Below are 16,149 nucleotides of genomic sequence, written 5' to 3' on the forward strand. Positions count from 1 at the left end.
CCATTCTTCCCCTCAATTTTGGAGCTTAGGTTGCAAACCCACTTCCACTAATCTTTGGAAAATTGTTGAATTTAGAGGTTAGCTTCCTCCATAACCTCTTCAATCATATTTCTATGTATAGTAGTGATGTTATTTTGATGTGAATCTTGTTGTTTGGTCGAAAATTAGGGTTCATAGATTTGGGAATTTTGTTGTTTGATGCTTTGGTGTAATTTGGCTATTGAACTATGCAATTGGAAGTAGGATATAATATTTAAGCATGAAAGTGATAGGAAAAATCTGATTTGTTTTGGGAGTTCTTTTGTTGGAGAAATAGCTTGTTTGTAGACTGTTCTGAGGCTACTGTACTGATCAGTTTCGGCCCCTTTAACATGTTAGAATTTATGTTCTAAAATTTTTTATGCATACTATCAGGTCTTGGGATGATTTCTGCAAAATTTCAGATCGTTTCGTCAACGTTTGATATTTTTAAAAATTCATGCTAAACCGTCGCCAGAATCTGTCACAAACTGGCAGGCTGTAGTAAAACGTTCATAACTCCCTAATTCCTTGGAATTTTGAGGAAAACCTTTTTTGTAATTAAAATAGACATCTAGAGGTTTATTTTGGTGTAGGGCTCGACCCCTAGTTATCTCCGAGCTAAGTCAGTTTATTATATGAAGTTGATGTAATGCAGTCAATATTTTTCTAAAGCTTTAAAAGTTGAGAATAAAGGTTTTTATGCTAAAAGGGAGATAGATAGATGTGATATTTTGGCTTACATATTTGTGCTTTAAGTGTTTATTTATGAAGTGTATATGTGGCTATTTTAAACCTAGGTGAACACGGTGCAAGCACAAGCAATAAGGGAAAGGAGCACCTCCCTGGTTGACTAAGCCAGTAATAGCGTTTTTTTTGACGTGTACAGGTAGTGTACGCGTGTTCTAGAATTTAATTCCTTTAACTTCGATAAATGTTACTATTTGGTTGTGTGATTCGTATGCTTATGCCATAGAACTTAAAAATGATTGTGTGGATTTTGTATACTTCCAAGTGATGTAAATAGCTATATGTGTTGAATAATGTGAAAGTTGATGTGAAATAGTTGCGTTGTGCCCCATTGCTTGAGTGAACCACATGGTATAGTTGGCATGCCATAGGACAGCAGTACTGCACACATGTTGATCACTCGTCTTCTGGACAACCGAAGCGATGATCTATATGATATATCGATTGTTGAAATGTACCCTATATGGGTAATATATGACAGTTGTCTTGCATAGGCCATTTGGAAGATTACAGTGTCCGATACGGACTTACATGATAGACGCCCTCATAGGGCTACAGATAGTGTTCGTGTACCCGTGTCCATCACTAAGCATAACTTGGGGGCTGAATGTGACTTTCTATTTTTGAAATAATATGGTTGTGCTTTGAATTCTTTAAATAGTTATGTTTCTTATAGTATAATTATGTTGACGAAGGAAAGTGACTGCTGACAGGATCCTTTGTTTATATCATGTTGTTGTACAGGATGAATGTGTTGATTATTTGCAAGTGATATATGTGATCTTAACTGATTCAAACTTTTAGTAAGGATAATATTTGGTAATATTGTTTTAAATTTGTATATTGATGCCGATGTAAATTGAATATGTGTTGTACGACATTCCAGGTAATAAAGTGTTTACTTGTGGTAGTGATATAGATTGAAGTTTTAGAGGTTTTATTCTGGAATGCGATTACACTACGAGCTTTTCGAAGCTCACCCCCCCTTTCTTCTCCATCTTGCAGAGTATAGAAGCGAGTGAGCTCGCTAGTTGGCAGCAGCACGTGTCAAGTCACTACCCTCCCTTTTTGCTGGTAAAGTTGGAGTTCTCACGTGGCATGCTTAGTCTAACTTTTGGTTGTTTGTAGTTAGTTGGAAATGTAAGGTTATAACCTTCTTTTTGCTAGTGAAGTTGTATAAATATCTATCGAAATAGGTTAATGTTGTTTTGTTATGTACAGTAGTAAACAGTTGTGTTATCAGGTTTAGTTTCTTTTATGATAGTGTTGTATGTTGAGTGGTTGCAGAAAAGAGAGAAAAAAAAAAACAGGTTTTGTTTATCTATCGTACCGAAAGGTAACGTCACTTATTCGGTTAAAACTAACCGAGTAAGGGGTGTTACACCCCCGCCCCTCCTCCTCATCAACCAACTAGATCAACTCGCCGCTACATCCATCGTGGCCGGGAGGGAGCCCACGAAAGGCTCTTTGCCGACTATTTTGCCGACCCGCCGCGGTTTCCGGAAGATTACTTTAGGCGCCGTTTTCGCATGTCAAAGCGCTTGTTTATGCGTATTATCAACACATTGTTTGCCCGTGTTGAATTCTTCCACACAGGTCCAGATGCAGCCGGTCGGCAAAGTATCTCGGCGTTGCAGAAGTGTACGTGTGCCATCCGACAACTCGCTACTAGGCAAACGGCCGACCTCTTCGACGAGTATTTGCATGTCGGTGAATCCACTGGAATCCTTTGTCTTAAAAATTTTTGCGAGGGCGTTCGTACAGCTTTCGGTGATGAATTCCTTCGGGCACCCACTACCGATGATTGCTAACGGTTACTTCGTCTTCACGAATCAGTCCATGGCTTTCCTGGAATGCTTGGCAGCTTTGACTGCATGCATTGGAGGTGGAAGAATTGTCCGACTGCTTTGAGGGGGCAACACTTAAGCGGCCACAAAATCGGCGGCCCTACACTTATCCTTGAAGCGGTCGCCGACTATCGCCTATAGATTTGGCATGCATATTTCGGCGTTGCCGGATCCAGCAACGACTTGAACGTGCTCTATTCTTCACCCCTTTTCAATGATGTGTTGAATAGTGTAGCACCGGCGATCGACTTCACCGTCAACGGAAATGTATACCACATGGGTTACTATCTCGCCGATGGTATCTACCCAAGGTGGTCGACTTTCGTGAAGACGCTCAGCAACCTGCAAGACCCGAGACGGGTTCTTTTGAGCAGCGTCAAGAGTCAGCGCGGAAAGACGTCGAAAGAGCCTTTGGGGTCCTTCATGCCCGATTCAACATTGTGAAGGCCCCGGCTCGGCTGTGGTACGTGAATAATATCGCCGACATCATGCACACGTGTATTATCTTACACAACATGATTATAGCCGACGAAGGACCGAGGGCGGCTAGCTTCTACGACGAGGATGAAGCCGGAAGCTCAAGCGCGAGGTCTCTCCCACGCCGAGGTGTGCATACGACGGTGGGTGAGAGGATCGAAACAAGGCACACAATGCGCGATACCCGAACCCACGTTGAGCTACAAGAAGACCTAATCAAACACATGTGGGCGAAATTCGGCAACGAGTAGTGGTGTTTTTTAATTTTATGAATTTAATTATGTAATTTTTAATTTTTAGGATTTTAATTATGTAATTTTTAATTTTTAATGTATTTTGTAATATTATTCCGGGTATGTGTAATGTATTTTAATTTTGTGGAAATGTTTTTATTTAAATTGAATAATGGAATGGTGGGACCCTTGTGCTCGTCCTTGCGGAAGAGCACAGCTGTGGGTGTTGTGCTCTTGCCTAAGAGCAGGCAGAAAAAGTGGGGCCGGGCCCACAACCATGCTCGTTGGCAAGAACACGGTTGTGGGCAGTGGCGGAGGGAGTAGGGACAAAGGGGGTACGAGTGTACCCCCAAAATTATTTTTTTTAGTAGTATTATATATTTAAATACAAATTCTAAGTTTATATTAATAATATATGTATAATGTCCCCCTATTTGGCTACTCCAAAAACTACGCGGCCAAAAACTAATGTCCCCCTAATCCATATTTGGCTATTCCTCCAATAAATACTGGATAAGAAATAAAATACATTTAATAAATCAAAAAGTGGTAAAACTCAATTTTAATTCAAAGCATTTTTTACAGAACACAATAAAAATAACAAACCTATTGCCATCCCCACTTGAAAACCGCCGACTGCTTCTGCTTCTTGCCTTCTTCCGCGACTACCGCTCTCCAACTCCGGTTTCTTGCCTTCTTCCGTGACTTGCCGCCTCAATTTTCATCATACACTTTGTTTTTTGTTGAAAAGGTGAGTGATTAGGAATTTAGGTGTAAAAGTTTAGTTCATTAAATAATTTAGGGATTTTGGCAGCTTGTGCAAAATAGATTAATGTTTTACACTTTATGACTCTCTCTTATTGTCTTGGAATTGAGGTGAATTGAAAACAGCCGTGCTTCCAATTATTTGTGGATGAGAAATTCTCAATTATGTTTTATTTTAGGGATTATAGAGTATTAAATGCACAAGTATTTAATTTTAAATAGCTTAATTGTTGTTTTGGATTCTAAATTATTGTGTTTCAATTTTAAAAATTTGATCTTCTGGACTTATTTTCTACAATTTTTGAAATTCTTACGATGATTGGAAAGAAGATTCCGTTTTCGATGATAAGGGAAAAGCTCAAGGCATTTTGTACTTACTAGAGTCATTTGATTTCGTGTTTATGACACAACTAATGACTAATATATTTGGGTACACTAACAATTTGTGTCTTGATTTGCAAAGAAGAGATCACGACATCATTAATGCTATGAGGTTTGTCACTTTAACCAAAGATCAACTACAGAAAATGAGGGAGGATGGATGTGAGATTCACTTGAACAAGGTAATCTCAATTTGCAATAAACATGGCATTGTTGTTCCAGATATGAAAGCTCACTATAGCCCTCATGGAAGATCAAAAAGTTTTGTTCAACAAGTTTCATATCTTCATCATTTTCGTGTTAATGTGTTTATCAAAGTGATTGACTTATTACTTCAAGAACTTGATAATCGTTTCGATGAAGTTAATATGTAGTTGCTCAGATGTATGGCTTGCTTCAATCCTAAAGATGGCTTCTCTTCTTTTGACAAGGAAAAGGTAATCAAACTTGCCATTTTTTATCCTTCCGATTTTTCAAACATTGATTTGATGGACCTTGAGTGCCAACTTGATATATTCATTGGAGATATGAGAAGTGATGAAGACTTTCAGAATTTGCGAGATATTAGTTCTCTTTTGGTGAAGCTTGTTGAAACAAAAAGAGATGTGGTTTATTCGCGTGTGGTTTTGCTTATCAAGTTGATTTTGATTCTTCCGGTTGCCACTGCAAGTGTAGAGAGAGTGTTTTCTGGAATGACGTTTGTGAAGAATAAGTTGAGAAATAGAATGGGTGATCAACCTTTGAACGAATGTTTGGTCACTTTCATTGATAAAGATGTGTTTCTACAAGTATCCGATGATGATATAGTGAATCGTTTTGAAGAAATGAAGACTCGTCGAAAAATAAATTAGATATAATGTAGTTTATTTTTGTATTTTGAAATATATGACTCTAAAATTTGTATATTTCAAAATATATTGCTTTTAGTATTAGTTTTTATTTTTGGTATGTTATATAATGATTTATCATATGACTCGCACCCCAAAATATAAATTCCTGGATTCGCCCCTGGTTGCGGGTGCTCTCCTTTTGAGATTATTACTGTATTAGATAGTATATTACGCATTTGATCTAATTCATAACTATGAGCTTGTAAATCTTAACAGTTACAAAGATTTATTGTCAAACCTATTCTATTAATTAGAAAATTCATTACTCGATTTTATTGCTAACAATAAATTTCATATGTTTATTTCTTGTATATATGTCCACGAAATAATATTTTATTCATTTTATTACAAGTGATTGATATTTCTTTTTTAGTTGTTGTATTTTATTCAGTTTCCTATTTTATTTTTCCACTTACCTTAATAAATACCATTTCCTTAAATCTCATGTCCAATAAAAATTCAATCACTTGTAACAGAATGGAGAGAGTATTTTATATTGTTATGTCGAGATATCACAATTTAAAATTTCATTTATTCCTTTTATAAATATATATTTTCAAACTTATTATACTAATATTTTAAAATAAAATTAATACACACAAATAAGATTCTCAATCAATTAAACTTTTGTTTTTTTCCATAAATGAGTAAGATTTATGTATCTGTATCTGATGAATCATTTCTATCTTCTTATGAAAATTTCATGACCCATCAACCAACTTCCCTCACTCACTAATTATTTAATCATTCTCTGCAATCCAATACAGCTACTTTCTCTCTCAAATGGCAACTGAGAATTACATGTCGCTCGACGCCGTAACCGCCGCCGATATAGCGGCGTTGGGCATATCTGAGGAAGCTTCCGATCAACTTCACCGCCAGCTGGCCGGAATCCTCGAAATTCACGGAGCCGGAACTTCCCAAACATGGCAGAGCATCTCCAAACACCTTCTCACACCGGAGCTACCGTTTTCTCTTCATCAGATGATGTACTATGGCTGCTACAAACACTTCGGACCTGATCCTCCGGCCTGGTTGCCCCGCCCGTGCGTAAAATTGCTACTTATTTTATTTTTGGAATTTTGTGTGTTCTCGTAAATCTATAATTGGTGTGGAGTTATGCTTATATTTCTGTAATTAGGAAATGCTTTGAGTAGCTATTTCACTATTTGCTAGTAAGAATGATTAATCAATGGATTTTAGATGTGGACAGCTTACAGCAAAGAAAGAAGAAAAAGTTATGTGGCTAAAACGATTTAATTAGGAAGTCATGTTAATTGCATGTTTTTTTGCTATACATTCGTCTTAATGAAAAGGCTCAGAATGACTAAGAAGATTCTTTTATGCAAAATTACTCATGATATAACTCAAAAGTTTAGGCGTTTGATGAGATGCATCAGATGTAAGTGGAAAGCCTTCAAGTTCAAGCTTAAGACAGCGTCATGATGTTTGGTAGTTGAATGTGTTATATCAATAAAATCATGAAACTTTAGCACCTGAATTAGATTTTCTCTCAGAGGCTTAGAAATCCGGACTTGAATTACACAAAAAAACATATACTAGTATACTTGAAACATCACTAAGTCTATGTAATATTTTCGGCATGTTCCTAAAAAACTGGTTTTCTGCACAGTGATGGAGCAAATATGACTAATGTTGGCAAACTGTTGGAAGAGCATGGAAAAGAATTCTTGGGGTTGAAATATGTGGATCCTATTTCAAGCTTCCTTGATTTTCAGGAATTTTCTGTCTCAAACCCTGAGGTTATTTAATTGGTCACCATGATGTTTGATTCGTAACTGTTATGCTATACACGATCTCCTGTTCTCCTTTTCTCATTTTTTGTTTTCACTTCTTTTTTGTTTATTAGGTTTATTGGAAAACTTTATTTGTCAAAATGGGTATCCGTTTTTCAACTCCTCCTGAATGCATTTTGCGTGAGGATCCTGCTGAACCAGGTGGTATCTGGCTCCCCTCGGCAACTTCTAATCCAGCTAACAATTGCTTGACTTTGAGTGATCAGAGGACCCTTGATGATGTCGCTGTCATATGGCGTGATGAAGGAGATGATGAATTGCCTTTAAATAAGATGTCAATCAAGGAGCTCCGTGCATCAGTTTGGTAAGATCCTTTTTAGTTTATGGTGACTATTATGTGTGATAAAAGCTTTGGTGTTCTTCGGACATATCATGGTATCTATACTATCAGAGTGAAAACAATTTTAAAATATACTGTACTATACTGTTAAAACCTTTTAACTCACATTTTTCCTGACATTCAGCAGGAAGGCAAGTTTTGGCTTATAACAATATTTTCCATGTACCAGTGAGCCAAAAAAAGTTTGATTTCATTTATAAATTCTTAATGAGGCAAGAACCTTCCAACGTTACCCTGATTGGTTTTTGATGTATTCCATATGGCTTTATGTTAGATAAGTTATTTAGACTTATGTCGAGTATTATGTACTCCCTCCGTCCCACTCAAGATGGCCACATTCTTCCGTGGCCCTTGGTTTTTAGTGGAGTTGTGAGTGGAATAAAATAGAGAGAAAAAGGTTGTTAAATATTTGAATAATAAGAGATAAGTTAATTCTAAAAATAGAAAGTGGTCATCTTGGTTGGGACAAACAAGAAAAGAAATCTAATCATCTTGAATGGGACAGAGGGAGTAGGTTATTAGCTTTACTTTGAACAATCTTCTCTTATACCTCCTTGCTTATCAACTGCAAGATACACTGTAGTTTCATATCATGGTTTCTATTTATTGCTATTTTTACCACTTTCTGTTCTAGCTTATGAATGCAGTGAGTTTAATCAACTAAATATCTGTTTTTAGTATCAGGACTAGACAGTGATATTAGTCATGATCATTTGATTTCAATTCCTCTTCAACATCTCTAGGAATTATTCCCTCTTGCATATGATGACATTTGAGTATTTAACGACTAGATTATGTGAAACTTTGTTTAGCGGTTTCTTTGCAGGCTTGTTGCCCATGCAATAGAAACCTTGAAATTGGAGAAGGGATCAGCAATTGCCATAGATATGCCCATGAATTGCAACTCTGTGGTTATCTACCTTGCAATAGTACTTGCTGGTTACGTAGTTGTGTCCATTGCTGATAGTTTTGCACCAGCTGAAATATCTGCGAGGCTCAAAATATCAAACGCTAAAGCAATTTTCACTCAGGTGCACATAGCTCCAATGCTTTAACATGCTGCGTAATTCGTAATGTGCTATAAATTTGATTCCTAGCTGAAGTTATTTCTTTTGTTGGCATATTATTCAAGAATGTAGTGATCAGGTTTCATTTGTTGAAATTTGGAGTACAAAAGTGTGCCTGTCATTTGTTACATCAGACCATTTACATTCAGCCTTTTAGTTATATCTTGCTGTAAGATGTATATTTTTCATGTTGCCTTTCATTCTAATCCTGCCAAATTTGGACCTTCAATCCCAGGATGTCATTGTTCGAGGTGGTAGAGAACTTCCATTATACAGGTTAGTTCTCATGTGTGTGTGTGTGTGTGTGTGTGTGCGTGCAATCAAGGCAAGGGAGGGCATCCCCTTTTTATTTACAACTTGAGCTGTATGCAAGCTCTACAATATATGGAACGGAATCAAACCCAAATCATTACTCTCCTATACTTGCCTAATAATTTTGTATGATGTTCTAGACTATTATTGTACAAATCAACGACTATTGGTACCATATAGAACTTGAGTAGAATATGCACAAATGACTCTTTCCGTGTCGATCTTACTTGCAAATTCAAAGTCCACATTTATTACAAAAGCTTGACAAGATCATAAAAAACTTAAGTGCTAGTGTTCGAATTTTGCTACCTTCCTTTGGTTGAATATGTAGCTATTTCCGAACTTTTTTTTATCATAAGCATTCTCCATATCAAGCTTTTGCAAATTCTCTGAATTCTCTATAGATATTTTAATCTTCCATATGTGTTATTTATCATGATACTTTTGTTCTACAACTGCAGTCGAGTTGTTGATGCACAATCACCGATAGCAATTGTAGTTCCCAGTAGAGGCTGCAGTATCAGCAAGACATTACGTGATAATGACATTTCCTGGCAGAGTTTTCTTGAGAGAGCCAATGATTCCACGTAAGCCTGCTAATTTCTGTATTTCTCTAAATTTTACTTAGCATTTATCATGCAAGACGACAATTTAATGATTGTAGATCGGTTGGATATATATACTGTGAATGCAGATGAAAGGGTATTAGTTACCTTGCCATTCAATGATTTTACATCATTTTAAATGGACAACATCAGTCGTGCTTACATTTATCAGAACATATAAGAATATCCCACTATCTTTAAGCTCTCATACTAGCATAAATGTTCACTTGCAGAGAAGTTGAGTTTATTGCTGTGGAAAAACCAACTAAAGCATTCACAAATATTCTCTTTTCGTCAGGAACAACAGGTACATTGCAGTAAAAAAGTTACTCTAGTTATTTGTTACTTGCAATTTTGCAGTACCATGATATTGAAACGTGCATTGGCAGTACAATGTTACTCTAGTTATCTTTTGGTTGCAACTTTGCAGTAAACTGGTATTGTCTAAAAGCAAATATCTTGCCCCATATCTAGCTGGCATATGTGCAACTCAGCAAATAAAGTTTTGAATGATGCTCGATACAATCACTGTGGCATTGTTGTTATGTTGTATGAACTCAAGCTTGAGGAATTGACCCCACCACCTTTTTCTCACCTCATCACCCAAGACTTGTCCCATTTTGCAGCTTACCCACATACCTAATCACCCATTTCTCCACTTGTGCCACTGTAACCACCATTTCTCTTACCTTAAACCACTACTTTTATGACACTGGGAGAGGTTTTTATGGAAACTATTAGTTGCAATTCTGAGATATGTGAATTAGTTATTGTAGTTTGGCTGAACCATCTAAGATGCAGTCCACATGGATATAATCTACACATTTCAAAATTTGGGGTATTAAAACATGTTGTCATTCATCAACATTATGATAATAGTTGATAACCTAGAAGCTCTTCTGTTTAAAAATGCTAAGAGACTTGCAGTTTCTAGTCTACTTAATGTTTGCGAAGCCTTGAAGCTCTTCTATTATAATTATGTTGGGGTTTATTATATATAGAGAAATGTCTTTATAAACGACGGTCTTTCTGAATTAGGGGAACCAAAAGCAATACCATGGACTGTTGCCACACCTTTTAAAGCTGCTGCTGACGGATGGTGCCACATGGACATTCGTAAAGGTGATGTAATTGCTTGGCCAACTAATCTTGGGTGGATGATGGGTCCTTGGCTTGTTTATGCTTCATTGTTAAATGGGGCTTCAATAGCTCTATATAATGGATCTCCCCTTGCATCTGGATTTGCCAAGTTTGTGCAGGTGATATTTGATGCTTTTGTTCTTTGTATCATTATTTAGGTAGTTAAAGAAGAAATCCGAGATAAAGACTTCAATTTTTTAGTCATAAGCGGATGCAGGTGCCAGAGAAAATGTCCTAAACCTCAAAACAATTGTCAAGTATAAGTTTCCATCGCCAAGTATGCAAGTGGCTTTCTATGTGTTCCACATATCAGCTGATAAGAAAACTCCCTCATACTCTATTAATTATTTAATATGGAGGCATATATCCTAAGCCCCGATAAAGGTTCATATCTTCTCAACTTGCTAGATGATGGTGGATCAAAATCAACCTTAATCTTGATTATGTTTCTTGATTAAAAAATGTGTTATAGCTATGGCAACAATTTTATGAAAAATTATAATAAGCAATTAAGCATATGAATTACTTATTCTGTGATCCTTAGGGAGTAAGACCTGTTTTTGCTTAGGTATTTACCATCTGTTATTGTTGATTTTAAATCCAAACTGCACTTTGTAGGATGCTAAAGTGACAATGCTTGGTGTTATACCTAGTATTGTGAGGGCATGGAAAACTGCAAATTCGACAGCTTCTTTTGATTGGTCAACCATCCGGTAGGTGGAATTTAATTATAACTCATATTATAATATGTTATTTTATTATATTTACCATTTGTTCTGTACTTCTGTGTTGTTTTGTTTATGATTTTTTTTGGATTTGAGTAGAATAAGTCATTGGTCATAGTATTCTAACTGGTTTATTGCTGTGTTAGTTTTCATTTACATGTTGCGAACTTAGCTTCTACAATTCTCTAGGAGACTGAACAGCTGGGCATTTAGTGTTTAGGCTTTACACTTCAAAAATGGACTATTGAAAAAATGGTATATTCATTATTGGCTTAAATTTAGTGAAGTTTCATTTGCAATTTCTTAAGATCATGTACAATATACTACGGAGTACCTTTTTATGGTGAACTGTGTTGATAGAGATTCATATCCAGAAAAATAAATTCAATGATTTTTAAGGGTGCTTCCATATATGTTTACAAGCTACTAAAACAGATTGTTTATATTTGGGAGAAACAAATGGAAACATATTTGTTAGAATTTTTACCCATTTGGTTGATTATCAATATATTTGTCAAATATTGTTCATCATTATGAACTAATCATAAAATGAGATTTAAAAAAACAAAAAATTAATAGTCTCAGAATAAATTTTATGATCTGCATGAAAATGTTAAAATATTCATAGTTTGGAAATGATTTTGAAGATTGAAATCAACTTCAGGTTGGAACAAGTAAACAAGTATTTTCATGAGTGGAATGAGCTAGGAATTACACCAGAATTTAACTTTTTACAACCCATATACATATAGTTGATACTTTTTGAAGTGCTAATTATTGAATTAAGAGTAAATCACAAAAATCCTAAATTATTTCTGTAATAACAAAAACCCCCTGAACTATTCACACAATGAAATGCACGAACTAAAAAAATTTACAAAAATGTCCTGGGTTGTCAACAGCACCCATCTTGTCTTGCTCGTTGGCGTCACTGACCTCCTCAAGTCACACACCATGGCCCTTCACTACCTCTCCCGTCCGCACTGTTATGTATCATCTCTCCTTTAAGCATTGTGTTGCTGAGTGCTAGCAAGTACTATTATTCTAATATTCTTTCAACTTTTTATTATTGTAATAACACCGTCTTCGTATCAGCTGACTCTGCTCCACTTTTAATACTAAAATTGATTATAATTCCATGCAAGCGTCCGATGTTTCACATGATTTCTTTGACAACTAAAATTGATAGTTTGTGTATTAAATTGTATTTATGAATAGATCGGCACAGTTTTGTTAAAATGAAAACTTGTTTAGGATTACAAGTTTAATTTACCCTTGAATAAAACCTATGCAGTTGAATAATTATTTTCTCCTGCAGTTGCTATGCATCCACTGGTGAGGCATCTAATGTGGATGAATACCTCTGGCTGATGAGTAGAGCTCAATACAAGCCTGTTATTGAGTATTGTGGTGGCACTGAAATAGGCGGTGGATTTGCTACTGGTTCTTTGCTGCAGAATCAATCCCTAGCAGCTTTTAGCACACCTGCCATGGGCTGCAGTCTGTTTATTCTTGGGGATGATGGCTTTCCGATTGTAAGTACCTCTGAAAAATCGACTGTAGTAGTACACATCAATGCCATTTCTATTTCCTTGCCATCATCTTCTTGTTTGCATGATGCAATCTGCCATTTCTATTTCCATTTCCTTGTCATCATCTTCATATTTGCATGATGCAATCCGCCATTTCTATTGCCGTTTCCTTGCCATCATCTTCATGTTTGCATGATGCAATCCTTTCACTTTGTTAATTATTTGTGAATTTGAAATGAAACTATATTGGTTAGATTCCCTCAAATTTGGAAACAGAAATTTGAGTAAAATAAGAAAACAAAGTTGAAAGGGTTTAATGCTTAAAAATCTGAATCTAAAGGAGAAAAATATCTATGTTGTTAGAGCTAAATTAGAAGTAACATAATTCCTCAAGAATTGGGATTCTGTTCTAAATTTACATCTTGCAAGCTGTTGAATGGATATTCAAAGTTTCTTGCATGCCTGCTAGGAAGTTGAATCCCAACTCACCACAAGGTGATTGATTTTTTTTTTAGAAAAACGTAGGACGTGCCAACTTCTATATATTGAGTTTATTTCATGCATATAATGCTTTCATCATCCATCATACTCCATTCATTCTATATTTTGCAGCTTTTATGAGTTGTGTGCTACAGAAGATTTTGTTTTTCTCCTATATTTCACAAGAGTTTGCCCACAACTTCATACAATACCCAATTGCAAATATTACACCCATTTATCCAATCTAGATTAGCAATCTTCTTTCTCTTGGATTTCATTTTTCTTATAACTAAAATCCTCCAGGTGTAATTTATTAATCGGCCAGAGGATTAGATTATAAAAATAGCTCAAATTTTTAAAAAAATGTTGGTAGGAGAGCTACAGTCAGCTATTTGTTTAGGAAGATGAACTAGATAACTAATCCACATGCTGAAAAATATCGTTGCAGATGATATGTGCAGTTAATATAAGTTGGAGTCATAGATAGCTTTCTTGGAGTAGTCAATTTATAGGTAGACTGAGATGTGTAATTAAGAACTAGGAATAGAATAAGAACTTTGTAGGAGAGGACTAAATTTTTACCTTTACTGAAATGCGGTATAAGATGGATCATCTGGAGATAGAGAGAGTGAAATAGAGAGGAAAACAAAGGAGTCATTCTAATTTACTATTGAACATTTGCAATCTAGTCTCTGTTCCAGAACTTTTACTAACTTCTAATTGTTCTTTTCTTCAAAGCCACAAAACCAACCTGGAACTGGTGAACTAGCCCTTGGTTCGCTCATGTTTGGAGCATCTAGCTCGTTACTGAATGCTGACCACTATAGTGTATACTTCAAGGACATGCCAGTTTGGAATGGAAAGGTGAATTCTTTTGCTTCCATACATCTCTTGTATCAATGGTGATATCTTCTGCGTCTTTACAGCTGATTTCCTCACAGGTTCTCAGGAGACATGGCGATCTCTTTGAGCGTACGTCAAAAGGTAACTATCGCGCACATGGCCGCGCTGATGATACCATGAATCTTGGTGGTATAAAGGTGAGTTGAAGCTTCACAAGCCTGTTTCATTAGTGCTGTAAAATTGGAATTAACTGAATTGCATATGGCGTGGTCTGTGTTTCTAGTCCTGGAAGTATAAATGAGCTTCTGTGCTTAGAACCATATGCACTGTGAAATAATGTACATCCACTACTCGAAGCCTAGATCTATAAGGCGGGATGTAAACTTCTGATGGTTCTTCTGTTTTCTCGATTCAGGTGAGCTCGGTTGAGATTGAGCGAATATGTAACGCAGTGTGTCCAGATATCCTGGAAACAGCAGCAATTGGGGTGCCACCTTCCGGTGGAGGACCAGAGCGGTTAGTAGTTGCCGTTGTATTAAAGGACTCTGACAAACCACTGCTGGACTCGAGTAGTATGGCTAAAATTTTCAATTCAGCCCTTCAAAAGAAGTTAAACCCTCTCTTCAAGGTACAATATATACCCTCTTTACAAATACACACAAACTTTATTCTTTTTTTTTTTTCCTGGTTTTGGACATGAACTTTTAGACCCGTCTCAAATACATGAACTTTACTCTTTTTTTGTATCGATTTGGGGTTTGTGAATGATTTCAAAAAGGAGTAATGCTTGTTTAATTGATGAACGATCTTCTGAGAGGCTGAAATTTGCAGGTGTCAGAAATCATACCCCTTTCTTCTCTTCCAAGAACAGCTACAAACAAGGTGATGAGAAGGGTTTTGCGAGAGCAGTTCTCTCAAAGTGATCAGAATTCGAAACTGTGATGCAAAGGCCGATGAACGTCTGTACACTAATATAGTTTACTATACGTTATCTGGAGATATGGATCCGAACTTCCCTTAATACACCACAGTTAATAAGGTGAACCGAAAACATTCTCTTGTATTGGGATTTCTACATTTTGAATAATTCAATGAATAATTTCATCAAATCACAAGTTTTTTACTCTGATGGCTCTTTTGAACTTTAGCATTCTAATATTCGATGTTGCTCAGCTTGCTACATACCTATACAATCTTTTCAAAAGTTGTGAGAAAAATCAGAATTCATCCAAACTGTGTGTAGGATTCATTCAAACATTGTGTATCTAACATATAGGTCCGCACGATTCATTTCTCATGCAAATATGCTTAAAAATAAGGCCATTTGTATCTTGCCACCTATTAAATCACAAGGCCCTAATGCTTAACATTTTGGTGCATTACCTATTGTTTTACATCTTTACAATAAGATATGCTGATTCCATGAATCACTTTCTTTATCTCCTTCATAATGACAAGGCATAAGATATGCTGATTCTATGCGTATTGATTATTCCTGAGAGCACAACAACCAATAGAGTAAATGATTGTAATGGAGAGAAGAACACAGGAGTTGAAGAGGGCAAGCAGCTTCCATTCTCTCCTAATGTTGTCTAGAACCGCCTTCTTGCACGTTTGGCATCCAAAGCATAGTTGTGCTTGGTCGTTGCGCCATATTCTGCAATCGGGTTTGGCCACTGCCTGCCCCTTTTCCGGCATCTTCCACGTTGTTTGGTTCACCAGCTCAAAGCCGCAGTAAGTTGGTGGTTTGCAGCAATCTGACTGCATGCATGTAGGGGCGAACGCAAAAAATTAGTTCTGGGGAGCTAAAATCGAATTTTATCAACAATGAGAGGTGCTAAGATAAAAACTAAAATAAAATAATAATAATAATAATAATAATAATAATAATAATAATAATAATAATAATAATAATAATAATAATAAT

The 16,149-nt window shown here is 36.2% G+C and overlaps 1 protein-coding gene across 1 annotated transcript; it reads left to right on the forward strand.

Moving 5' to 3' along the window:
• Positions 1–6,046: 6,046 nt before the first annotated feature.
• LOC121748663 (probable acyl-activating enzyme 17, peroxisomal) lies at positions 6,047–15,345 on the forward strand. Its single transcript, XM_042143145.1, has 14 exons — positions 6,047–6,407; positions 6,995–7,124; positions 7,232–7,482; positions 8,345–8,549; positions 8,821–8,861; positions 9,359–9,484; positions 9,736–9,809; positions 10,541–10,761; positions 11,261–11,355; positions 12,686–12,902; positions 14,118–14,243; positions 14,321–14,419; positions 14,638–14,850; positions 15,054–15,345. Exons 1-14 carry the CDS (start codon positions 6,145–6,147, stop codon positions 15,162–15,164), a joined length of 2,172 nt encoding a protein of 723 aa, XP_041999079.1. The 5' UTR covers positions 6,047–6,144; the 3' UTR covers positions 15,165–15,345.
• The last annotated feature ends 804 nt before the right edge of the window (positions 15,346–16,149 follow it).

Source organism: Salvia splendens, chromosome 9 (assembly GCF_004379255.2).
Source record: "Salvia splendens isolate huo1 chromosome 9, SspV2, whole genome shotgun sequence".
Classification (NCBI taxonomy): Eukaryota; Viridiplantae; Streptophyta; class Magnoliopsida; order Lamiales; family Lamiaceae; genus Salvia; species Salvia splendens.

What these genes read in the sequence shown, in the direction of transcription:
- LOC121748663 (XM_042143145.1), top strand. Translation starts at nt 6,145, where the DNA reads ATGGCAACTGAGAATTACATGTCGCTCGACGCCGTAACCGCCGCCGAT. An exon ending in TTTGATTGGTCAACCATCCG is followed by an intron (nt 11,356 to 12,685) that starts GTAGGTGGAATT and finishes TTTCTCCTGCAG; the next exon opens with TTGCTATGCATCCACTGGTG. An exon ending in TGCCAGTTTGGAATGGAAAG is followed by an intron (nt 14,244 to 14,320) that starts GTGAATTCTTTT and finishes ATTTCCTCACAG; the next exon opens with GTTCTCAGGAGACATGGCGA.